This window comes from Anolis carolinensis, chromosome 3 (assembly GCF_035594765.1).
Source record: "Anolis carolinensis isolate JA03-04 chromosome 3, rAnoCar3.1.pri, whole genome shotgun sequence".
Taxonomy (NCBI): Eukaryota; Metazoa; Chordata; class Lepidosauria; order Squamata; family Dactyloidae; genus Anolis; species Anolis carolinensis.
In genome coordinates, this window is record NC_085843.1 from 192,907,789 (window position 1) to 192,933,570 (window position 25,782).

Consider the following 25,782-nt stretch of genomic DNA (forward strand, 5'->3'; position numbering starts at 1 on the left):
ATGAGTGCGGCACAGCGTCGCTTCTGTTGGTGCCTTCCCCACCAGAGCCTCCCGGCTCGCTCTCCCCACTGAGTCCAGGCTGAAGGCGGCTAGGGCGTGGGGAAATGCAGGCCCCGTGGCCGGAGAAGGAGATGGGACACGGCGGGCCATGCCATGACTGAGCAGAGGGTGCCGGCTGAGGAGGTGGCAGCAGCCCCAGGCTCAGCCTCAACAGTTCCAGGCCAGCATGGGAATGGGAATTCTTCTTCATGGAAAAATAAGATATCACCTGAAAATAAGACCTAGTGCATTTTTGGGAGCAAAAATTAATATAAGACACAGGGTATGGTGACCCTAAGACAAAAGTATCACAGCATTTTCTTTGCAAGATTTGTTACGAAGAGGTTTGCCATTGCCTTTTTTGATGATGAGAGAATTTGGCTTGCCCAAGGACACTCGGTGGGTTTCATGGCCAAGCAGAGATTTCAAACTCTGGCCGTCATGCAAACCACTATACTATGCTTGCTCCTCAGAATCAAAATGCTGGTATGAAGTATGTTGCTACTCATGTTGCTACTCAGTCATGGTGGACTATGCCATGACTGAGCGGAGGGCACCGGTTGAGGAGGCGGCAGTAGCCCAGGCTCAGCCTCAACAGCCCCAGGCCAGCATGGGAATGTGAATTCTTCTTCATGGAAAAATAAGATATTCCCTGAAAATAAGACCTAGCGCATCTTTGGGAGCAAAAATTAATATAAGACACTATCTTATTTTTGGGAAAACAGGGTATGGTGACCCTAAGGCAAAAGTATCACAGCATTTTCTTTGCAAGATTTGTTGTGAAGAGGTTTGCCATTGCCTTTTTTTTGATGATGATAATGATGATGATGATGATGATGATGATGATGATGATGATGATGATGAGAGAATTTGGCTTGCCCAAGGACACCCAGTGGGTTTCATGGCCAAGCAGAGATTTCAAACCCTGGCCATCACTCAAACAACTATACTATGCTGGCTCCTCAGAATCAAAATGCTGGTATGAAGTATGTTGCTACTCATGCATTATATCTGTGTGTATGTATGTGTAAACTGGAACACAAAGTGCCACTTTTCCCCATGAAATTCCATCTAATTTAACATCAGTTTCCCCAAAATTGTACAGGGATTAGTGTTTTTAGTTGCTCTATATTTCTATGCTCCCTCTTCACACTGAGTTTTTCTCTCCCTAAAGATAGAGATGGCAGTGCTTATGCTGACAAGCTCTCTATTGTGAAGTTCAACAGAGAAAAGAATAGGAGGGAGAGGCAGGACATCTCGAGGACATCGTTTTTCTAGACCTTACTCACCTCAGTAGCTGTCTTGTGTACACTAACTGATTTTGCCTCCTTTATCGCTTCTCTGCTCATTCTGTCATTTTTCCCCTTTGTGCTCCCTGTCTTCTCCCTCTCTCCTCTTATGTATAATACATTATATTTAATGTACTGTTTTAATATGCAGTGCATGGCCCTATGCTGATAGTTATATTCCTGGCCGCATAGACTCAACTGTCTATGGTAAATAATATGTCCCCAACATTTTCCATTTTTTATGCACATGGCATGAACAATTTTTTGGCCACATTTCTTCTTTGCTGCTATTACAAATCATTTTTTTCAAGGTGGGTCATTTAGAAGATAATTCCCTAACTGTGGGCCATGATCAAGAAGGTCCTATCTCATAGCTAGAATTCTACTTGTGGGGTGTTGTACTTTGAATATTGGTCTCTCTGGTGACCACATTGCTTATGACAGGTGGCATAGGTTATTCCAGCATATTGGGAAGTTAATATGGGAGCATTCCTTTAAGTATCTGAGACCTAGATTGCTGTGAGTTTTCAAGGCTGTATGGCCATGTTCCAGAAGCCATATCTGAGACCTAGTTAGAATATAAGAAAAACCATACTGCATCAGACCAAAGTCCTATCTAGTCTAACATTTGGTTTTCAGGCCAGCCCCAATTCTGTCCACTTGATTCAGTAGGACATTAGTACAACTATGTTTTCCGTATCACATTCCTGAGCAACTTATACATTGAGGCTTACTTCTTATGGTGGTGATAACCCATATACAGTGCTAAAAATTAAAAACTCAAACTCTTTCTAGTAAACCGCAATTGTGTTCAGAAATGGAGTGGTCATTCTTGAGGTAAGATTCCTATGTTAAGATCTGTTTCCTATGAAAATTTTCAATTAAACGCACCCAAAAACATGTGGATTTTGAACTAACTGTAATTTCTGAACTAATCACAACCACTGCAACCAAATCATGAATTATATCAAATATACTTTTGAGTGTTTCACCCCATTATTTAATCTTGTCTGCAGTTATCACCCTGAATTGGCAATGAGTCTCTAAGGCCTGCTAGTGAGGATTTTTCAAAGCTCTTCTGCTAGGGGTAACAGGATGATAGATATCTGCACCCTCCCATATATGCTAGTACTAATGGTTGTACCCTCTGATGTCTTCAGGTTCCCATCTGAAGCCCAGTTTATCCAGAGATCTAGTTCAAGCCTCCTTTTTTTTCTTTGTCCTGTCCAGGGAAACGAATGGAGAAATGAGTGCTTATTTTTTTTGGCCTTGCTAGTTTGATGGATCCAGTCATATTTAAGGTGGCACTTTCTTTCATAGCAAGAGAGAGAGAATAAATCAAGTTGGTGGTCCAAGGATTCTCTTGAAAATGCCTTATGAACAAGGCCTAAGGTAGTGGTTCTCAATCTAGGGATGTTTTTGGCCTTCAACTCCCAGAAATCCTAACAGCTGGTAAACTGGCTGGGATTTCTGTGAGTTGTAGGCCAAAAACATTCGGGGACCCCAGGTTGAGAACCACTGGCCTAAGGGAAAGAGCAGAGGACATGGAAGGGATGGATGTTGTCTATAGACCTGCAGGCCAAATATGTTCACGGGCTAGACACAGAAGTGTCAAATTTGTTGCTCTCCAGGTGTTTGGGACTCCAACTCCCAGAAGCCCCAGCTAGCTTGTCCAATGATCAACAATTCTGAGATTTGAAGTAAAGGGCCACAAGTTTGACACCACTGGGTTAGAGGTTCTTGTCCCCTATGCATGTGTTTGAATATCTATTAAGACTTAACCCTAAGACCTGGTAGAGCATTTTATTGGAAAAAGCTCAGCAGAAGTACTAGACTGAGTATTAGGAAATATGTTTCCATAAGAAAGTCATGTCATATATTCATCATTCATTAGATATGTGCCTTTTGTCATCAGTGAGGATTTGTGTGAAACAAGACTTTAAAGGAGCAAATAACCTTTTAATATCCTCGATAATACTGGAAATCGAATATAGTCTAATTCAGTATTTTTATGTGAAACAAATGGGATACGATATCATTGTGTGAGTGAATGTGTTTGCATTTGCCTGCTGTTGTGTGCACACAGATGAATCTTTATCAAGAGTAGCTGATTCTAATTAGATGGGTAACTGAACGCACAAAAGATTAGCAGCTACTGACAATTCCACATGTACGTTTTTGTAGTATAGAACCAGTCTTGAGCAAGTCTTCTAAGTTATGTATGATACTAAACAGTGTCCATACACAAGGCAATGTAGAAAGAGCCAATCCTTACAGGAATGCATATTCAAAAACAACCATACAGCAAGTTGGGAAAGGAACAAGGTAGTGCTTGCCTGATCACAGTCCCAGATCCAAACTGCTTCATCAGATTTAAGATAGTTCCTAATGTATTCTTAGCAAGAAACCCACATGCTCCTTGTACTACCCCTCCACAGTAAACACAACCAGGCACACAGCTGTAGAAGCAATCGTATAACCATAACACCAAGTCACAACACAAAGGCATTCAGAAGCAACATGCAGTTCCCAACAGTTGTTTCTCTTGTAATGCATAGATAATTTCCCACATATACACAAAAATACAATTAAAGAAACTTGTAATAATGATGTTCTTATAGTGTTCACTTCTACTCTCGAGTAAAAGCCTATTTGTTTTCAAATTGTTCATAAATTCGACTGTACCTGGTTTTGGCATCTCCATTCAACATGTGGAGGTTTCAGGAACACGAGACACTTCAAGAATAGGTGAAGCGGTGCTTGAATAGGTGTGTCTAAGTACCTTCTGCATGTTTCAGCTTGACAGCTCTCCCCTATCATGTGGGTGGCATTCTTACAAAGAGGCAGAGGCTTGGAACTCAGAAAATGATATCACAATGCAAAGTTAACTCACTGAGTGCCTTATGATGCAGAGAGCAGCAGTGCAACAAGACAGAATCCTATTTTTTCATAGTAAATGCAGAATTGTTACTCAGTATGCAGGAATCAGATAATTTTTCTAAAGATGCATCTGGTGCAGGCATTCTGAATTTTATGAGTACTCAGCAACAAATAATTCAGATGTTAGAAAATGCAACTCTTTTCTTAACATATTTGTAATTGCTGTACAGCCACCAAAATATTCATCAGAATCCTATATGACCCGGCATTATATAATGTTATGTATCCCTAGCTACGGAGCTCCTGATAGCGCAGCGGATTAAACCACTGAGCTGCTGAACCTGCTGATTGAAAAGTTGCCAGGTTCAAATCCAGGGAGTGGGGTGAGCTCCTGCTATTAGCCCCACCTTCTGCCAACCTAGCAGTTTGAAAACATGCAAATGTGAGTAGATTGATAGGTACCGCTCCAGCAGGAAGGTAACAGTGCTCCATGCAGTCATGCCCGTCACATGACCTTTGAGGCATCTACGGACAACACCGGCTCTTCGGCTTAGAAATGGAGATGAGCACCAACCCCCAGAGTTGGACACAACTATACTTCATGTCAGTGGAAAACCTTTACCTTTATCTATCCCTAGCTACATATCAGACACACTTGTGCATCAAACTCTGGTGTGTAGTAGTATAACAGCAGTCCTCTGCTGGATAGGTGGTTATACAGCGGCACGATTTCCAATTTCTCTATGATGATGTGAGTCTCTAATAGGATTCCAGCCATTATGTACTTCTTGATAACCATTTTCCTAAAGCAGGAAATAGCATGAACTCCATTTCCAGTCTATAGAAGATAGCTCTACAACTTTTGTAATCTTTCATTTTGGTCATTAATTAAAAAGCGCAGTTTGAAGATTGGATATGAGTTTTGAAACAGCAACCACAGTCTATAAAAACTATGCCTGATAACATATATAACAGCTAACATGATTTGAAAATACCAGATAGACCTGGAATTCAGCAAATGTGCTTCCCATATTTTGTATCTAACAGTATCTTTACCAGCATTGATAAATTTATCATTGGAATCCCCAAGACGAGGGACCTCATCAGATGGTGTTTTTCCCCATCCTAGTGTGCTGCCAAGCGTGCTGGGTCAGAAGCTGCCAGAGCCCGTCATAGGACGCAGGGCTACTTCCAGCAGGGCCCTGTCCCATTCCATCTCGGCTCCATCCCGGCAACATGCTCAGAGGAATGCTTGAAGTCACCTGCATCTTCATTGAAGGAACCAGGGACAGCATGGAAGCCAGGGACAGCTGGGAAATGTCGAGGGATGATAAGGGGGACGAAGCTGGGCACTGCCCTATGGTTTCCCTTGCTGCTCCACAGTTTCTCCTGCTCCCCACAGTTTCCCTCAGCTCCTGGACCTCCCTCTGATGAGATCCTAGGTGTCATTAAGATACATTCCAAACCTTCCTTGCTTAGGATAGCTCAGGGTTTCATATAAATCTCAGATCATATCTGTTCAAACAAATATGACAGGTTAAACTTTGAAGCTCTTTGTTGACTTCAGGAAAACAATCTGGGGTGGGGAAGTCAATAATGAATCCAAATCATTGCTTGATTTGATCATGTGGTCACGTATAAATCTTTAAGCACACTAATAGTGCTGGTCCCCTTCTTGAAATTGATGAATCAAGATGGTTTTTGGAAATTTGGGGGAGAGTTCCTTAAGCCTCAGCCTTATCTTTGCTAATTAATAGAGATGTGCACAAATTTTTTTCCTTTGTTTCCTTCATGCTATCGTTTTGTTTCGACTGTTCATCTACACAAAACGAATGGTGACATTTTCGTAGGAAATGAGACGACACGAAAATGAAAACCACAGTCATCATGCTTGCTTTCGTTTTCCTTTCGTCATGACTGAGGGCTGCTTTCCCATTACAGCTGATGTTTACCAATGGGTCTTAATAATAATATTCATATTAATAACGATAGTTACTCTGGGACCCTAAGCTGAGTCTGGGAGAGGAAAGCCTCCCCATTATATCAAATGTGGACCAATGGGTCTTAATAATAATATTCATATTCATAACGAAAGTTACTCTGGGACCCTAAGCTGAGTCTGGGAGATGAAAGACTCCCCATTACATCAAATGTGAACCAATGGGTCTTAATAATAATATTCATATGAATAACCCTAAGCTGAGTCTGAGAGAGGGCAGCTGATGTGTGCCAATGGGTGATAATAATAATAATAATAATAATAATAATAATAATAATAATAATAATAATAATATGAATAACAGTAGTATTCTGGGGAAGACCCAAATGTTTTAAAAGTTGGTGGGCTAAAAGGGGTCAAAATGCCCTCCATGTGTGGCAATTTTCACCCCTCTAGCCCCAAAACTGAGTGGGGGTGGGGGTAGCCCCGGAAGCCCTCCCATTGCAGCCAATGGTCTGAAAATGTTCTTTCTTTCATAAGCCAGACAAAAATTTGTGTTGTATAGGTGGCCCATTTTCATTAGCGGGACACAAATATGATAATGAGATGACACGAATGAAACTACACAAAATGAACAGTAATTCCACACAAATGCACAACACTACTAATTAATATGATCAATCCAATCCTATACATCTGTAACCCAATTATAGAGTAATTTCAGCTCTCTGATATTCTTGTGAGCAGCAGAGAGGATGTGACTGACCTCAAGCGTGAACTATGGACCCATACATTGTGAGTGAAAAGAGCCAAATACTGAGCTACTCTTAGAAGGTGGCTCTTCTGATCAGATAACTAGTATTCAATCTGTTGTGGGTGTGTTACACTGGATGACAAGTTTATCCCTTAGATATTCTGGGTCCCTTTGAAAAATCTATACTAGACATATTTATCTGTAACTGTTTTAATATTTATAAACTATCCTAAGTACTAATTCTTAAGAAACAGCATGGAAATGAATATTAGCTTGGTTTCACTATCAGGCAGGCCTGTAGCGAGGGGGCGGTTTTAGGGGTTCAAACCCCCCCAGAAATTTTTCATGTTATAAAAAAAACCTGGTTTACTCATGAATTTTAACTGCTTAACCAAATCTCCATGCTAAGTCTATGAGACACAAAACATTAAGAGTCCCTCCAGGCACTATCTCAAGCAGATATTGACAGGTTTGTAGTGGGGAGGGGTGTGTGCTAGGGGTTAAACCCCCCCCCTGAAATTTTCAAAAAAAAAACCCGAATTTTTTTTCTGGCTACGGCCCTGCTATCAGGTATGGACCATCAGTGATATTTGGGGGTGAGGGCAATGGAAACTGCAGACCAGAGCTTGGAGGGACATGTGGGCCATAGCTACAGAATTTTGGCCCCTGCATAAGAAAGGCTACTCAAATATATTTGTGGTGTAAGTAACCTTCACAGGGCAATAGAAATATTTTAGAAGTTCACACCATGAAGGGAAAGAGGATTGTTATAAACTGGAAGTATATTTTCTCCTGAAAGCCATCACCACACACACACACCCCTCCCCGCATTTGCAGAAAACTCATGTTTGAAGTTAAAAGTGCTGTTTCTTATACTCTACATGCATGCACACATACACACACTTTTATTCTTGTTTCAATCCCATACTAATGGATCTACTCTATAAGGGGGGAACAGGGGGAAGAGACTTGAAAAGTGCTGCCAGAAAAGTAAATGAAAACAGAATTCTGCTGAATCCCCATATTTGCAATACTACTGTAGAACTTTTTTTTAAAAGGAAGTCTTTACATGGCCTTCGTTTCATTTAACAAAGCAAGAACTGGGACTCTTGTATGCAATGTTCTTTCTTCGTTGGTCCTACGAGCGGAAGGTTAAGGCTCTCTCCACCCCCATCCGAGCAAAGGAGCCAAGAAAAAGGAGAAACATTCTATGCTGCACCGCTGCTGCTACTACTGAGCACAGAGGCCTCCTTTTCTCGAAATGTGATTTATGGAATGAAGTTCTTGGCATGTCTGCCACAGGCTGTCACAACATGTGTCAGAGCTCCAAGACTGAAATATTATCCCATTGCCTTCCAAGAGGCATTGTGGCTTGAAGCAAGTTCTTTTAGCAACCCCAAAATTACAGGCAGTCATTTTCTCAGGAGTCTGTATTCTTCATTCTTATAGCCATGTGAAAGGAATATTAATTTGATGCAAGCCTGTAGCTGGGAGGATGGGGAGAGTTGGTATGGATTCAAGTACACACATCCTGAAACTTTTCAGGTTAAAAAAACCTGGTTTACTCATGAATTTTAATTGGATAACCAAGTCCCTATGCTAAGTCTATGAGAAGGAAAAATTAGAGTTCCCCCAGAACTGTAAGCACTATCTCAACCAAATTTTGTTAATTTATTCACACTATCGTTACCTAACTTTCCTCCAATTTACATTGTTAATAACTGCAATAACCAACATAGTGGAAGCAACCAAGTTTTGACATCACAGATATCTAATCAACATTTTTGACATGAACACAATGTAATCCACTGAAACTGGCATCAGAATCGGACCCCCTAGGTTAAACTCCATAAGAAAAATGTAAGTTTAATTACAATGTACAATGTTTCCAGGTATATGGAAACATTCCATATACCATATTCCATATTCCAGGTATATTACCTATGATAATTTGTGCTTGCTTTAAAAGTTTATCCCTTAAGTTATCTTACACTATCAAGTATTTTTGAATAACTAAGTACCAGATCAAAGGTATTTTAATGTAGTTTCTAAAAATGTAATATGCATAGGTCATAGATTTAGATTTTTAGATATTCCCATTTAAAGTGAAATATATGTATAAGATTATATGTATTTCAAAATGTTGTATCTCTGATTCTAATTAACAGTTTTTCATCAAATTTCAACACAATTATATATTTTATTATGTAGTTTCATTTGTTTTACTCCATGTAATTATCTTTAATACTTTTTGGAATATTATTTTTAAAAAATACCTGAACATAGTCACGTCATTGCTCTCTTGCTCTTTCCCCCTTCAGAATTCTCTCTTGCATCTGCCATCTTGCTCCTTCCACTGGGGTATAAAAGGAAGGCACAAAAGCATCTGTGGGTCATTCCATACAAAGTTGTCTTACTGTGCAATTGCTGTTCTGAGACTTAAAGACCTGTTAGTTGTTGTTTGTGTTTTCTTTCATCCACCTGACTCGAGAAGATGCTTAAATGTCTATCAAAGCAACTCAACATTTTTAAGTTCATAGCATCAAGAAGAAAAGACAAACATTGAAGACCAAGAAGGCAGCAGGTTAAGAAGCATTGCAGCAGCTGTTACTGGTGAAGATCCCAGAAAATACACACCTGGATTGCAGGTGAAAACTGAGGAAACTGTAGAAACGGAGGTGTCTACCACTGGTTCATCTAATCCAAGCCCTGCTAAAGAAACCATGGAACAGTAGCAAAGACAAGAAGCTATGTCATTGTTACACCTTGGATTTTATATGAACAAGACTATTTCTAATGACCAAGTGAAAGCTCAATTAGTGCAAAATTCATGGATTCCATTGCCAAGATATGTATTTCCTGTAGATAAGAAGAGGTATCAAAATTTTCAACTCAAATGGTTCAACAGATTTCCCTGGTTAGGCTACTCATTTCATGTACACAGTGTACTCTGTAAGTACTCTGTGGTGTTTGGAGAAGTAGTTGGGGTAAAGGTGGTTATCAGAAGCTTGGTGCATGGGTTGCTAAACCATTTATGAGATGGAAGGATACAATAGAAGTCTTAAATGGACACCAAATAACACAGTAACAACAGAAAATCTTGTGCATGGCTTAAAACTTCTTGCTAATTCATATTTGAAAATATTATGATAAAGAAAATCAGAAGAAAGCAGAAGAAAACAGAAAATTCTGCCAACTGTGTAAACTATTGTCCTTTGTGGTTGACAAGAAATGGCTTTAAGAGGGAGTGATGATTCAGGACCTATTATCTGTGAAGAACTATTGTATGATGATGGTAATTTCAGAACCTTGTTGAGCTCTCATGCCAGATCAGGAGACCCTGACCTGGAAAGTCTTTTTGAAACTGCAGCTATAAATGTCCAGTATACTAGTTCTCAAGTACAGAATGAACTAATAGACATTTGTGGTGACAATAGAGTCCAAAATTGTTGAAAGATGCAATGCATCACAGTGTTTCTCTGTTTTGGCAGATAAAACTTTGGATGTGAATAGTACCTCAGAACAGTTATTGCTCTCAGTAAGGTACGTTGATGTTGAAGCTGCAGGAATAAGAGAAGATTTTTAATCTTTGTGAAGATAAGTGATTTGACAGGTAGAGGACTTGTAAGTATTATTTTGAAGACACAGGGAAAAGTTAGGCTGAACTTGCAATACTTGTGTGGACGGGGTTATGAATGGAGCTGCTAATACAAGTGGTCATATTAGTGGCCAAGTTTTGAACTTTTCAAGTTTTAAGTTTTAAATTTCCTGCCCCATAGACCCTATGAGCTGGTTACTGACCGCAATAAAGTGAACTTGAACTTTGTCATATTAATTGTGCACAGACAATTATATCACAGAAGTATCCAATGGCTCTCTACATCAACTGCAGTGCTTACTCACTAAATCTAGCCTTAGCAAAAACTTGCAGAATTCCACCTGTCAGAAACTTCCAAGAAACAATGTCATCTGTGTGCAATTCCTCCAGAGAATCATCTATTAGACTGGAACTACTGAAGAAAAATATCTAAGACTGTTTCCCTGAAACAAGAGTAAACAACCTGTTGCCACTTTGTGAAACCTGTTCGGTTGACTGACATGGTGCAGTTTTATGTTTGTTGGACAGTGTGGTGGTGAGAACACTTGAAGAACTAAAACAGAGTCCTCTTTATAACAGTGAAACTTCTTCCCAAGCTGGATGCATTCTTTTAGCTGTTCTGAATTCTGAATTTGTAGTAACCATACACAAGGTTCTGTCATCATCCCTTCAGCTTAGCAAAACATTACAAAGAGCAGATATGAACATTTTCTGTACTCTCCATTCTTGAGTGTCCACCAAAGTTTATCGATGGAGCCTGATTTTTGTAAAAGTTGACACAGTTTTCAAGTGTTTTCAGCAGGTGTTGTGGTATTCTTTTGTAACCACTAAATTACCAATTAAGTCATTTTCAAGTTTTTAGACTTAAACATTTGTAGCTAAAATAGAAAATTGATTTAATTAAGTCTATGTAAATTTAAATTATTTTGTGTTGTGGACCTACTCTTCATAATTCATTAAAAAATTAAAATTGTTTCAACCCTAACACACACACACACACACACACACACACACACAAATTTGTTTTCTGGCTATGGGCCTGATCTGATGTCTTCCTCTCAAAGCACGTAGGATGCTGCGTATCATCCTTTTTGGATATATTCAGACACATTCATTGTACTACAAAACTGCTTTACTAGTTTTTTGACTCTCTCTTCTGGATGAGTTACTCAGATCACAAATAAAATTCAGGTAACATACCATCAAAATTTAATCACTGAAAAACAGGACAAGTGCAGGCAAGAGGGGGGAAGTTATTCTTAAGGAAGAACACAAAAGCTGAAAATGTAGAGCAGTTTGCTTTTGTCTGAGCCTACTGGAAAGGGCAATATTCTCTCTTCCTTTCCTCTCCCTTCCTCGCTACTTGAGCTAACTGTGGCTAGATCTACACTGCCATATAATCCAGTTTCTAAATCCAGATTTATTCTTTGAACTGGATTATATGAGTCTACATTGTCATATATGAGTCTACAGTGTTCCTATGGCAGTGTGGATGGGGGTCACGGTTTACACAGTGAAAGGAAAATAAGGACAAAAGTGGAAGTTGGGAGTAAAATAAGGAAACTGGAATATTTTTTTAAATAGTTGAAAAAGTGGGGCAACAAAGGTAAAGCAGTCTCTGCAAAATCAGTACAGTTGGAGGACATGAAGTAGGACATATCTAGACTGATTACCAGGTGGCTTTTCATTCCTCAGTGAAAGTTCTAGGTCCAGCCAGGGAAACAGAATTGCATATGCATAAGGCTGTGGTTCCCAATCTTTAGTCCTCCATGTATTTGGGACTGCAACTTCCAGAAGCCCCAGCCAGTTTGGTCAATTGTCAGAAATTTTGGGAGTAAAACACCTGGAGGACCAACGGTCGGGAACCACTAGCATAAGTGACATAGGGGAGGTAGTCAGGAATGTTTGAGAAGACTTTTTTTTCTGAAATGGTAACAGATGTATGCTTCTGTAAGTGTCAGGTATTGAGATCTGGCATCATCTCCCAGCCAACAATGCACCTGACATTTTGGGAGATGTAGTTGAACAAAGAATGTGTTTTCAAGCTCTGAAAGCAAGAGTAGTCAGATACAAGTATGAGATATCCGCCTAACAGCAAACATGCCAGGGCCTGTTTTACAAGTGATACGGGTCGCACCATGGAAAAAGAACTCCAACTGTTTCCTCCTACCATTCTCTTGCCTACATATTCAAATCTCTGAATGTATATGGGAGTCTTTATAGCTTTCAAATACATCATTACACTAAGCATAGCTCACTAGGGTCACTTGTTCAGAGTGTTCTTCTGTTTCTTAACCATATGAAATTGCGGCTATATTTTATCTTGTATTCTTAATGCATTTGGACATGGAAATTCATGTTTCATTTACTTCATTGATTTCTGTTCATATACTGTATTCAGTTTAAAATTAAATGTCCATATTTCAAGAACTGTTTGGGGTCTGTTTAGCACTTTGCACCTTTGTTTTTCTTCCAATTTTATTTTCCTTTTATATTATATGGTACATACAGTAGAGTTAAGGAGCCCTGGTAGCAAAGTGTGTTAAAGCACTGAGCTGCTGAACTTGCAGACCGAAAGGTTCCAGGTTCAAACCCCGGGAGCAGCATGAACGGCCGCTGTAGCTCCAGCTTCTGCCAACCTAGCAGTTCGAAAACATGCCAATGTGAGTAGATCAATAGGTACCGCTCCAACGGGAAGGTAACAGCGCTCCATGCAGTCATGCCGGCCACATGACCTTGTAGGTGTCTATGGACAACGCCGGCTCTTCGGCTTAGAAATGGAGATGAGCACCAACTCCCAGAGTCAGACTTGACTGGACTTAACATCTGGGGAAACCTTTACCTTTTTACAGTAGAGTCTCGCTTATCCAACCTTCGCTTATTCAATGTTTTATCCAACACAGTTTGCCTTTTGGTAGTCAATGTTTTTGTAGTCAATGTTTTCAATACATTGTGATGTGTTGGTGCTAAATTTGTAAATACAGTAATTACTACATAATGTTACCGTGTATTGAACTGCTTCTTGTTGTAAAACATGATGTTTTGGTGCTTAATTTGTAAAATTATAATGTAATTTGACATTTAATAGGCTTTTCCTTAATCCCTCCTTATTATCCAACATTTTTGCTTATCCAACATTCTGCCGGCCTGTTTATGTTGGATAAGCGAGACTCTACTGTACTTTTATGCTTTCTGGCTGAGCTTATTATGTGTTTCTCATTGTTTATTGTTTGTCTGTTATGTTTTTAATTTGTTGTACACAACTAAGAGAAGCCTGGGTTTTGGGTGGTCTAAGAGATTAATGATTAAATCACTCCCAGCTTCTTAACTTTCAGATTTTCTTCAGTTGTATTTTTCCTTCCTTCTTTTTCAGTCATATTGTTCTTTGAAGCCACAGTACTTCTGCTTTTCATCCAGCAGTAGTTATTGGTTATTGTTATTGGTCTCACCAAACCTGAACATAATGGCCGCAGTCCTGTTGAAGACTTAAATTTTCTGCAGAGATTAGAATCTGGCAGTTCTGCTATGTGTATTCATCATGCTCTTAAATTACAATATAGGGGATCTCTCAAAGTTACCAATGTGCATTGGGACTAATTCACAATGGGAACCAATATGCATTTGTCCTGTTGTGCATTGGGACATTGGCTAGGAAGTGCCAATGTGCATTGGTAGAGCCTCATTCATATTTGGGCAATCTTGTTGATGTCATGTTACGTATCATCACAATTCATTCATATAATTTTTTAGCCCCTTTTATGTAGCTAGTATGCATAAAGTGGCATAACACATACCATGATAGCTACAGTTTCAAAGTGCTGCCAGTCATGTGGTTAAATCAATATAGACCAGCTGATGATGAATGTGTAGCCACTTAGTTATCATATAATGTTCATATAAAACCTAGAAGAAGAGCAAGGAAGAAGTCGGCTTAGTCTGCCACGGGAGAGATTTCCATAGCCTGGAAGCCACTGCCAAGAAAGTTGTCTCCTATGTCCTCACCAAATATATTGGTGAAAGTAGTGGAACCAAGAAAATTCATCTTCCAATGATCTTAAACTCAGGCAGGCTTGCATGGTGATAAGATATTGTGTCTTTAGTTTCCATTTTATTCCATGCTTTTCAGTAGGGACATTGGGGGATTTCTCAGTTGTAAAATACCTGGTTGTGTGCAAAATATAATACAAAATGGAAAAAAATTACAAGCTAGACTAAGTTTAGTGGGACTCATCCTCAAGGTGATGTGGGAAAGCCACTTATAATGTATAAGCAAATTGATGTCACTTCCTTAGTTAGCCAACAACAGATCGTAGCTGCTAAGGACCTCATCACATTGAGGTCAACATTGCAGGCGATAAAGGAGGAATCCGCCATTGATCATGGCAAATCTGGCAGGGGGGCAGAGGAACCTGTCACCCCATGCCCTGCATTTCCCGCATCACCCCTTACCTCATCACATGGGGTGGGAAACATTGCCACCCTGCTTCCCCTCGATCTTCTCGATGAGAACACAGGAGGCCTACTGTCTTCTTGCTACTGCCTCTTATGACAGTTTCATCTCACTTCAGGGATGGAGCCCCACAGGAAGTAGATCTATGTCGTTTGATGGGATCTGGCTGGTTCCATCCCTGAAGTAAAGCAAAAATATTGTAGGATGGGCAATTTTGCCCATATTACGAAGTCTCAAGTCATGTGAGTCTTATGGTGCGATAACTCTTTTTTGGAGGCTCCCCAAACTGCATAAACTCTACTGTGAAAGCCTTTTAAAGAAAGAACTGGGAATGTTTTCCATAAGGAAAAGGTTGACCATGAGTAAACTGTTCAAAAATTTATTGTCTCAGTTTATATGCCTAGGGCCCCTGGTGGCACAGTGTGTTAAAGCGCTGAGCTGCTGAACTTGAGGACCGAAAGGTGCCAGGTTCAAATCCCGGGAGGGGAATGAGTGTCCGCTGTTAGCCCCAGCTCCTGCCAACCTAGCAGTTCGAAAACATGCCAATGTGAGTAGATAAATAGGTACCGCTCCGGCGGGAAGGTCACGGCACTCCATGTAGTCATGCCGGCCACATGACCTGGAGATGTCTATGGACAACGCCAGCTCTTCGGCTTAAAAATGGAGGTGAGCACCAACCCCCAGAGTCAATCACGACGGGACTTAACGTCTGGGGAAACCTTTACCTTTACCTATATGCCTAGTAGTCTGTATTAAACTATTAACTATGGACTATGGTCAGCTTCAGAACGCTTTCAGGTCCATGATTATGGCCTCACCTCCATGACTGGGAATGTGACTTTGCAGCACAAAGATATTTCAGGCTAAATGTATCTTCTATTCTTAGGTTGTCATAGATATGGCCAATTAAAGGACTATCTTGAATTGTTAAGCTGAGAGAAGAAGGACTACAAGATCTTCAAGGAGCCATATGACACCTCTTTGTCTTCTTCCCTGCAAAGGTATGGGAAGATATTATGAAGGGGAGACAGAAATAACAAGCTAATGGACTGATATAACCATCACCTGATGCACAGAAGCTATCATTATGAATTATATCTTTCTTCAGTGGGCTCTGAATCATGTTTCCTGCCTAATTAATAGAAACACGAAGTTATGTTGTGAATTAGTAGTGAATTATTTCCTCCTTACCCATCCTGCTCTTCATTTGCTATGTGTAGCAGCCATTTAGAATTTTCAATTTCAAGGAGTAGGAAAATCAGAATACAGTATCCAAAGTATACTCATACAATAGATACAGGTTGGATGTAAGAGAGGGATGACTGTTGACTTAATGCAGCAACAGTTGGAATTTTTAAATAAGCCTTTCCCTACTGGTTGTCATTCAGACATGTTGACTGAACATCCCATATGCTAGTGGTTCTCAACCTGGGATCCCCAGATGTTTTTGACCTACAATTCCCAGAAATCCCAGACAGTTTACCAGCTGTTAGGATTTCTGGGAGTTGAAGGCCAAAAACATCTGGGGGCCCCCAAGTTGAGAATCACTGCCATATGCCCAGCCAACATGGCTCTTTGAAGGCCAATACAGGTAGGCGTCAGCTGTGTTTAATGTTGGACAAGCTACAGGGAGCAATACATCTAAAAAAAGTGAAAATGTAACCTACATTAATATACGGGGAAAATGCATGTAAGACACAGTGAAAGAGCATGCTTTCCCAAGACGAACAACCCTGCGTCCATCTTGATTGTTTTATAGTGCAGCCTTGTTGATCTTGCATTTCAGGAACAGGCCTAAAGGAAAAAGGATGGACAGCTGCCTTATTAATTAGCACTGCAAGGAAACACAGAGCCATTTGTGGTACATGAATGGAGCTGTCTCTTAAGGATATAATATCAATAGCAGAGTAATGAACACCAGGCCCTGGGAGGAATGTGCCAAAATACAGCATCAGAAAGACATCTCTGCTAATTATTAAACTCAGCGACAATGGATGTCAAAGAGAACTATTCAAGCAGTTCTTAAACGGGAAAATAATAATAATAATGGGAGCCAAGGAGGAACTTGCTATAAATCCTTTTCAATACCATTTAGGGAATGACTCTAATGCATGTAAGATTTAACTTTCAACTTAGATCTTTTTATTTTCGTAACAAGAATAATATGCCATTTTCTTTTGAATCAATGTATTATTTGTATTTCCTTTGTCAATACCAGGCAAGCAGTAAATGGCAAAAATCGTAAAGCCCTTCCTTGCAGTTTTTCTGTACTTCTAAGATGATATGATATTAGTTATTTAATTGCTTATTTATTTTATGGCTGTATATCCCACCTTTCTTCCAACAATAGGACTCAAGGCAGCCAACAACATAATTTAAAAAATGCAGATCAAAACTATACACAATCATTAATAAAAAGAATAAATATAAGAGTTATTTTAAAGGAATGTATAAAGTAAAAGCATTATATTCATTAACAGACTATATGTGAACCTAAAATCAGAACATTTCAGTTAAAAATTTTTTTGATGGATGAATGTAGTATCCTACAGTGCCCTGTGATTTAGTCTGTTTTCAGTGGCGGCATTTAGATAATATATTCAAGTCACCATCACCAGCACAATATATCTGGAACTGGCAAAAAAAAAAAAAAAAGACTGGATTTTTGTATCAGGCTTCCCATGGGTGCCTTTTTACAAAGAAATTAAAGTCTTTGTACACAGCCTCCAAAGATGCTGAAAGATGGAAAAACCTATATATATCGCTATCTGTTGTTTGTCTTGTCATAGTTATAATCGGCATTGAATGTTTGCCGTATATGTGTTCTGCGATCCGCCTTGAGTCCCCTTTGGGGTGAGAAGGGCAGAATCTAAATACTGTAAAATAAATAAATAAATAAGTCTGCATATTATCATACTGATATGTAGAGAATATGATTATGAATGCAATCAAAGGTGCAGTACGAGCAGATAAAGAATAAAATAAAATAAATCATGATGATGATGATGAGGATGATGATGATGATATAGTAATGAAACCATATGACTTTGGTGAGTGGATTTAGAGCAGAAGGCTCATGGTTGATTATGCCACTTCCAAGAGAAGACAAGACACTTAGGCAGCGTGTAGTGTACACCTTGGATTGTATGGAACAACCCTGAATTCTCTTGATGTTTGGTGCATCTACACTGTAGAATTAATGCAATTTGACACCACTTTAACTGTCATGGTTCAATGCTATGGAATCGTGGAATATGTAGTTTGACAAGGTCCTTAGCCTTCTCTGCCAATGGTGCTTCACTGAACTACAAATCCCAAGATTCCATAGCTAAAGTGGTTAAAGTGGTGTCAAACTGTATTAATTCTACAGTATAGACACAACCATTGTGATACTGTTGTTGTTTTTAAAAAAAGTTTTATCAATGTATTTAACGTTTAAAATCTTTTTATCTGTTGAGCATTGTCTCAGAGGCCTTGGCATGCTGAGAGAGAATATACCGGTATAAATGTCTTAAAATGCTTGAATGCCAACCTACAATAAGGGCAGCCAGCAAGTGTATCAGCCTCTGAAAATACATCAATTGGTGGAAATGATTATTACTTGTTTTATTAAGCCGGACAAAGAAGGGGGGTAGTATTCACATTTTCCTTTTTTGTCCAACTAGATTATAGAACATACATACTAGGAAAGAACAAAGCAATGTTTTCTCTTTTTCAACCCTTCTTTCTCTTAAATGTCCGTAAATATATTTTTGGGCTGCAAAATGAAACACTTGGTATTGTATTTTAAAACATCTAGAAGCATTATTATTTTTCAAATTGGGCATATGAATCCATGTCCTTTTATTAAAAGTTACTACTGTTGATCATGACCATACCAAATTGATTTTTTACTAGCTTCCCATAACTGCATCTGAGCTGGCATCGCTTGAGACATTTTACTTTGGAAGAAATGTCAAGTATGTGTTCGTCTCCCTGACCGCAGCTCAATTCAAACAAACCAGGCGAGACATCTAATAATCAGTGTTATTCATTCTCAAATGACTCCTTGGTGAAACGGCACATAACTTGTCACTAGTATTTCATGCCATATCCATAAAGATATATTTGGGAAGGAAGATCTAATGTTCCCTCCTTCTCTTTTAAGGATGCTATGCATTTTATCCCATAAAACCATGGAATGCCTTCAAGAGAAGTATTTTTCCAACTCTCCATACTGCCTTTCTTTTACTTGTTCGTCCCGACCGCCAGGATTTTCCCATTATTGGAAGCAGGGGAACTACATAGGACTTAACATCACAAGGCCTGAAAGTCAATTAGAACTAATTGTTTTGAGTTAGTCTATGAAAACAGTATGGTATGCTTTATTTATAGTCCTTTGCCAAAGTAAAGAACAAAAGGTAGTTTGCAGAGTTTTGTTTCTCATAGGAAATTTTAAAACTTAATTTCTAGCAGACCTAGTTAAGAGTTGTCATGATCCTAGAAACACAATGTGAGGTCCAAAGCCACTGAGTACATCTATACTATAGAATTAATGCAATCTGACACTATTTTAACTGCCAAGGCTCACATGCTATCACAAGAGTTGTAGTTTAGCGAGTCACCAGCACTTTTGGCAAATAAGGCTAAAGATACTGTAAAACTACAATTCCCAAGATTCCATAGTATCAAGCCATGTGAGACAATGTGGTGTTGAACTGCATTAATTCTACAGTGTAGATTCACCCAGAGTGGATGGCAGTAATTTTTCCCCTTTTTTTGCATCATGCAAGGGCTCTTTTTTCCATATGTTATTAGATGACTTTGGAGTTCCAGAAATGAGGAGCAATTTATTTCCATTTCAAAAGCTGGTATCCCTACATAGCCTTCCCCTCCTTCAGTTCATCTGATATGAGAATATTCGTATTTTAAACTGTGAAATATTACATCAGCAGTTATCCAAAGCAGTACCTAGCACCAGTTAACTGCTTGAATCTGGAAGTTTTCTTAACATCACTCAGCAAAATGAGGACCTCATCACAAAGGCCCATGAATTCGCCACGCATTGTGGCAAATCCATGAGCTCCAAGCAGGGAGCATGGATAATCTGTCACTCCATGCCCCATATCGTGTGACTTACAAAGACTTACAAAGACCCTCATCCTATGGGGGGGGGGGGAAACATCACCAGCCAACTTTCCCACATTGCTGGTAAGGCAACACGGGAAAACTCCCATGTTGAAGTGGTGGCAGCATACGCCGCTTGCTCTCCTCTTTCTGGATAGAGCTCAACCAGAAGTGCACATGCATCATGTAATGGGCTCCGTCCTGAAAGAGGAGAACATGTGGCGTACAATGAGGAAAGTACCCCATCTGATGAGGTAGTAAGTCTTTTGTCGGATTCTTCCCATTCCTATATGTTGGCAAAATTATACATGTTCTACAATACATTGACCTTACAAGATAAATCAAGTGTAGGTAGGTATGTATAATCAAGAGACAATTTTACATGCTTGTGGTGTCATGCTTGAGGTGTTGTGGCCTATACATACTACTAAATAGCTAAAATCAATATTACCTGCAGCTCCTATATTATTAATAAGTATGTTGTTATTTATTCGTTCAATCGCTTCCGACTCTTCGTGACTTCATGGACCAGCCCACGCCAGAGCTCCCTGTCAGCCGTTGCCACCTCCAGCTCCTTCAGGGTCAAGCCAGTCACTTCAAGGATAACATCCATCCATCTTGCCCTTGGTTGGCCCCTCTTCCTTTTTCCTTCCATTTTTCCCAGCATCATTATCTTAACAAGTATACATTTTCATAACTTAATATGTGAATACAATATCTAAGAGCCCATCTGGGCAAACTGAAAACACCCAAAAATCCCTCGTTATGTTCTAGTCCTTTCCATTCCTTTAACGTTCTACGAGATATTTTCTGTATTCCGAGGTAACCCCAAGGAACTCCCTGCACTTATGATGACTTTATATTCCAACTCTCCAGATCTGATTATATTATATTATATCTATACTGCAGAATTAATGCAGTTTGACACCACTTTAACTGCAAAGGCTCATTGCCATTCAGAACTTGCATGTAGTGATTTGTGACTTTTGAACTGTTATAGTGACCTTCAGTGTACCAGTTTCAAGTTCACAAATCCCTACATGCAAGCTCTGTCTGGCCTTGAGGTTGATAACAATGTTTTCATTCTGTACTTCAAGCCCACAAATTCAACTTGAATCCAATTGAAAGTCAGAGCTGGCTAGCCAGTAACTAAACTGTTTCACAAAATTCTGCACAACTCTCCTGCCTCTCCCATAGTCATCTTTCCTCCAGTAGTTTATCACAAGTCCAGCCCTACCATTAAGCAAGATGAAGTGATAACCTTAGGAAGACTATGTGAGGTGTCATTAAATAGCAAAAAATTGTTAGTGATTTGATCTGATATTATTATTTTTTTGCTGCTAGGGATAGGAAGAGTTGTTTATAGGGTCTTCTGCCTCACATATCAAAATAATTGATCCAGCTTTGGTTGTTGTACATCCTGATTTGATTGACTTGGTGTGCCATTTGCTATTCCTCCTTACACAGCAAAATGTCTTGAGTCAGTCCTGTTTCATGAGCTCAAGATATGCACACCTCAGTACTTATAATAACCCTTGCATACCTGTTCCTCTATCCTTCGCTGCTATAAATGGTTATATATTGCTTTCTCCATTTGCCATCTATATATATAAAAGAGTGATGGCATCACGGCGACGCACAAAACAACAAAACTACAGGCCCCCCAACCTCGAAATTTGACAACACAACCCATCATCCACGCCTCTAGGTTGATACAACCAAAAGCAAAGAAAAATAAAGTCCTAATTAGAGGGAGAGAAATAATTGTTTTTATCCAGTTGCTGCCACTTAGAAGGCTAAGCTCTGCCCACTTGGTCTCCTAGCAGCCCAGTGTTAATAAAAGAATAAAAAATAAAATAAATACAAATAATACAATAAAAATAATAAAAAAACACTAAAAAATTAATACAATAAAATACTATAATAACAGAAAATAACTAAAAATAATACAAGAAAATAATAAAATATAATAAATAAAAATATAACTTACAATAAAATTAATTTAAAAAATGCAAATAAAGTCAAATAAAAATTATACAACAATTTTTAACCAATACCACCACCACTTTGCCACAGCAACGCGTGGCCAGGCACAGCTAGTATGTTATATTAAATTATTCTGAAATAGTCTCTCCTACACTGGCCTCTCACATCAGTGTGTTTGCTGCAATTGTATTTTTTTTTATAAACTCCACTTCGAGGTCTTCAAAGGGTTTTTAATTTAAAAATCCTAATATTTAATAACAAGTTTAACAGAAAACTCAGGACCACAACTAGTCTGGTTGTAGTTACGTAAGGTCTACAATTCTTCAACATTTTCTGAATAGAGACTGGAAATGAATATAAAGATGGGGAAGGGACACTAGCAAAAGGAGAACTAATAGATTCTAATGAACAAGTTCTAACCTTTAAAAACACTCCCTACAGCTTTTAATTTTCCCCATAAACAAAGCTGAAACAATGGCTTGCCAGAAAACATACTAGAATGTGGGAACAACTGAAGAAAATAGGGACCATAGGAACACATATGTCATGCATTGAATTCTGTTACTTGGATGTGTCCTAATAAAAATTTCTGCAGTTGTTTAGCACTCTAAAATCACGCCTAATGTCTTAAAATAAGAGTGCACGACTCACAACTTGGAAGGTTACTTTTAATATAGTGTCTGATATATAATTCCAGTGACTCAAAAATGTGATTAGTTAACAATTATTTTTAGAACTCTGTTTTTCCTGATTCTTGAAAGTCACTAAGGTAAAGGTTTTCCCCTGTCATTAGTCTAGTCATGTCCAATTCTGGGGGTTGGTACTTGTCTCCATTTCTAAGCCAAAGACACCTGCAAGGTCATGTGGCCAGCATGACTGCATGGAGCACCGTTACCTTCCCATCAGAGCAGTACCTATTGATCTACTTATCTCTTTCAAGAACCTTGAAAGAGACAAGTACTTGACTCCCTTGTCTCTTTCAAGAACCAACTAAAAACCTTCCTGTTTAAACAGGCATTTAGCGGAGAAAATAAATCAGGAATGACAGAAATATCATATGTTATGGACTGGAGTAGTGTGCAATATATGTTTCGATATGATGTTTCATGAACTTGAATGTATACTGTAGTTATTTTTCTTATTCTGTTTATCCTATTATGCTTATATTATTGATGTACTCTGATTGTTGTTTATGTGATTTTAATATGTTGTAAGCTGCTTTGGGTTCCGTGAGGGAGAGAAGCAGGATATAAATAAAGACTTATTATTATTATTATTATTATTATTATTATTATTATTATTATTATTATTATTATTACTATTATTATTATTATTATTGATGACACAATGACATAGTATGACACAGCAAACAAGATAGATATGCTGGATTTTGTGTCACAAAACCACAAGTCAAACAATTCCCAAGTGTTTAGGACTGTGTGATGTATTTTCGGATGATGCACGCAGATCCCAGTAGGGTGGCCTTTTGCAGTTAGCAGATCGTAATTTTGTCAATGTCTATTGTTTCCAAATGCCGGCTGAGATCTTTTGGCATGGCACCCAGTCTGCCGATCACCACCGGGACCACCTGTACTTGTTTCTGCCAGAGTCTTTGAAGTTTGATCTTGAGGTCCTGATAGCGGCTGAGTTTTTCCTGTTGTTTTTCATAAATTCGACTGTCACCTCGTATGGCGACATCAATAATCCAAACCTTTTTCTTTTCCACAACTGTTATGTCTGGTGTGTTGTGTTCCAGAACTTTGTCAGTCTGGATTCGGAAGTCCCACAGTATCTTTGAGTGTTCATTTTCCACGACCTTTGCAGATTTGTGATCCCACCAGTTCTTTACTTCAGGGAGGTGGTACTTGAGGCATAAGTTCCAATGAGTCATTTGGGCCACATAGTTGTGCCTCTGTTTGTAGTCTGTCTGTGCGATTTTCTTACAGCAGCTGAGGATATGATCAATAGTTTCGTCAGCTTCCTTGCACAGTCTGCATTTTGGGTCATCAGTTGATTTTTCGATCTTGGCCTTAATTGCATTTGTTCTGATGGCTTGCTCCTGGGCTGCAAGAATCAGGCGTTCTATCTCCTTCTTCTGTCTCCTATTCGTGAGCCATAGCCAGGTCTTCTCCTTATCAGCTTTTCCTTCAATTTTGTCAAGGAACTTCCCATGCAATGTTTTATTGTGCCAGCTGTCAGCTCTAGTTTGTAGTGCGGTTTTCTTGTACTGGTTTTTTTGTCTGCTGTGCTTTGAGGAGTTTCTGATTTTTGACTTCAATCAAAGCAGGTTCTTCACTTTGCTTTACATATTCTGCCAGGGCATGTTCTTCTTCTTTGACTGCTTGTTTTACTTGTAAGAGTCCTCTGCCAACAGATCTTCTAGGCAAATATAGCCGGTCAACATCACTGCGAGGGTGCAGTGAATGATGAATGGTCATGAGTTTTATTGTTTTTCTGTCCAAATTGTCCATTATTATTATTAGTAGTAGTAGTAGTAGTAATAGTAGTATTACTACTAGTCACATTTGCATGTTTTCGAACTGCTAGGTTGGCAGAAGCTGGGGCTAACAGTGGAAGCTCACCCCACTCTCCGGATTCAAACTTCCGTCCTTTCAGTCAGCAAGTTCAGCAGCTCAGTAGTCTAACCCACTGTGCCACTGGGTGCTCTAAAATCACTAAAGCCACTATAATGGTGCTATTGGGCAGTTGGACAAAATATACTCTCATCAATACTGCAACACCCACAACAGAATAGTAGTCAGCAGTCTCTTGGTGTCAAAAGAGGGATATGGGTGTGCGAACTACACCAGGTGTCACCTCCGGAGGCGGTAAAATATATCTATAAGGGTATAGCTCTGTACTAATTTACTTTTTAAAACACTGAATGTGCATGCATGTGCTCCAAGCAGAGGTGTTATTATTGCCAAATTGGATTGACACTTCTGATGATATGATTTCATCTGCAAATGCTACAAGCATGTACTGTTGTTGTTTTTGTTGTTGCCTTTTTAAAATAGTTGTTGCTTTTTTTTCAAGTATTCTGATGCTTTAGCTACAATATTGTAATATGATCTGCTATGGGAAAACGTCCATGGGGATGACACTATGAGTTACTGCACTGGATTGCACCAATCCTAGTGATGCCAGCACTCAAACCATCCAATATTATTCCTTTATCCTTTTATATGACTACATCTTCCAACTATAAATGCATCACAAAAGGAATAAAGTTACTCCACTCAGATTACAAACATAACGTAGTTAAATTATGTCTTCCTTATTGGAGATGGGCAGTCCCCTGCTATGCACATTCCGGTACAACCTACTTTCCTCCACAACTCAATTCATCAGGGTATATGTGTATAGATGAGGACGTGGAGAAAAAGAAAGTATACACACGTGTGTGTAGCCCCTAGTCATCCAGCTAACACCAGATGTGGCCTTCAGGGCCAGAAAAGATTGTTGACTCCAGCTGCAGATGACTGTGTTTTTAAATTCATAAATGATTACCCACAACTGACTTGAGTTCACTCCAAGACAGATCACAAGAGTGTCACCTCCACACATCTGTGTTTACCTTTAAAATATATTTTAAAGGAAGAGGGATTGAGATAAAACTAAGGAATTAAAGACAGTGAAGGACAGCGTGAAGAAAAGATAGAAAGAAGAAAAGGAAAAAAGAGCAGTCTTATATGATAATGAGATAGATGTGGGGCTTCCGTTGTCATTTGAGTTTACAAG

At 39.1% G+C, this 25,782-nt stretch overlaps 1 protein-coding gene across 11 annotated transcripts in view; it reads right to left on the minus strand.

Moving 5' to 3' along the window:
• Nucleotides 1–4,152, minus strand: part of fgfr2 (fibroblast growth factor receptor 2) — a 189,406-nt gene extending 185,254 nt beyond the window's left edge. For 5 of the 11 annotated variants that reach the window (XM_008106785.3, XM_062976019.1, XM_062976017.1 and 2 more), the window contains exon 1: nt 4,014–4,150. In XM_008106785.3, the coding sequence (XP_008104992.1) occupies nt 4,014–4,032 (19 nt within the window). In that variant the 5' untranslated portion in view covers nt 4,033–4,150. Of the gene's footprint in view, nt 1–4,013 lie in introns of all 11 variants that reach the window. The other 6 variants (XM_062976016.1, XM_008106778.3, XM_062976012.1 and 3 more) reach the window with 2 other exon arrangements.
• Between the last annotated feature and the right edge of the window lie 21,630 nt (nt 4,153–25,782).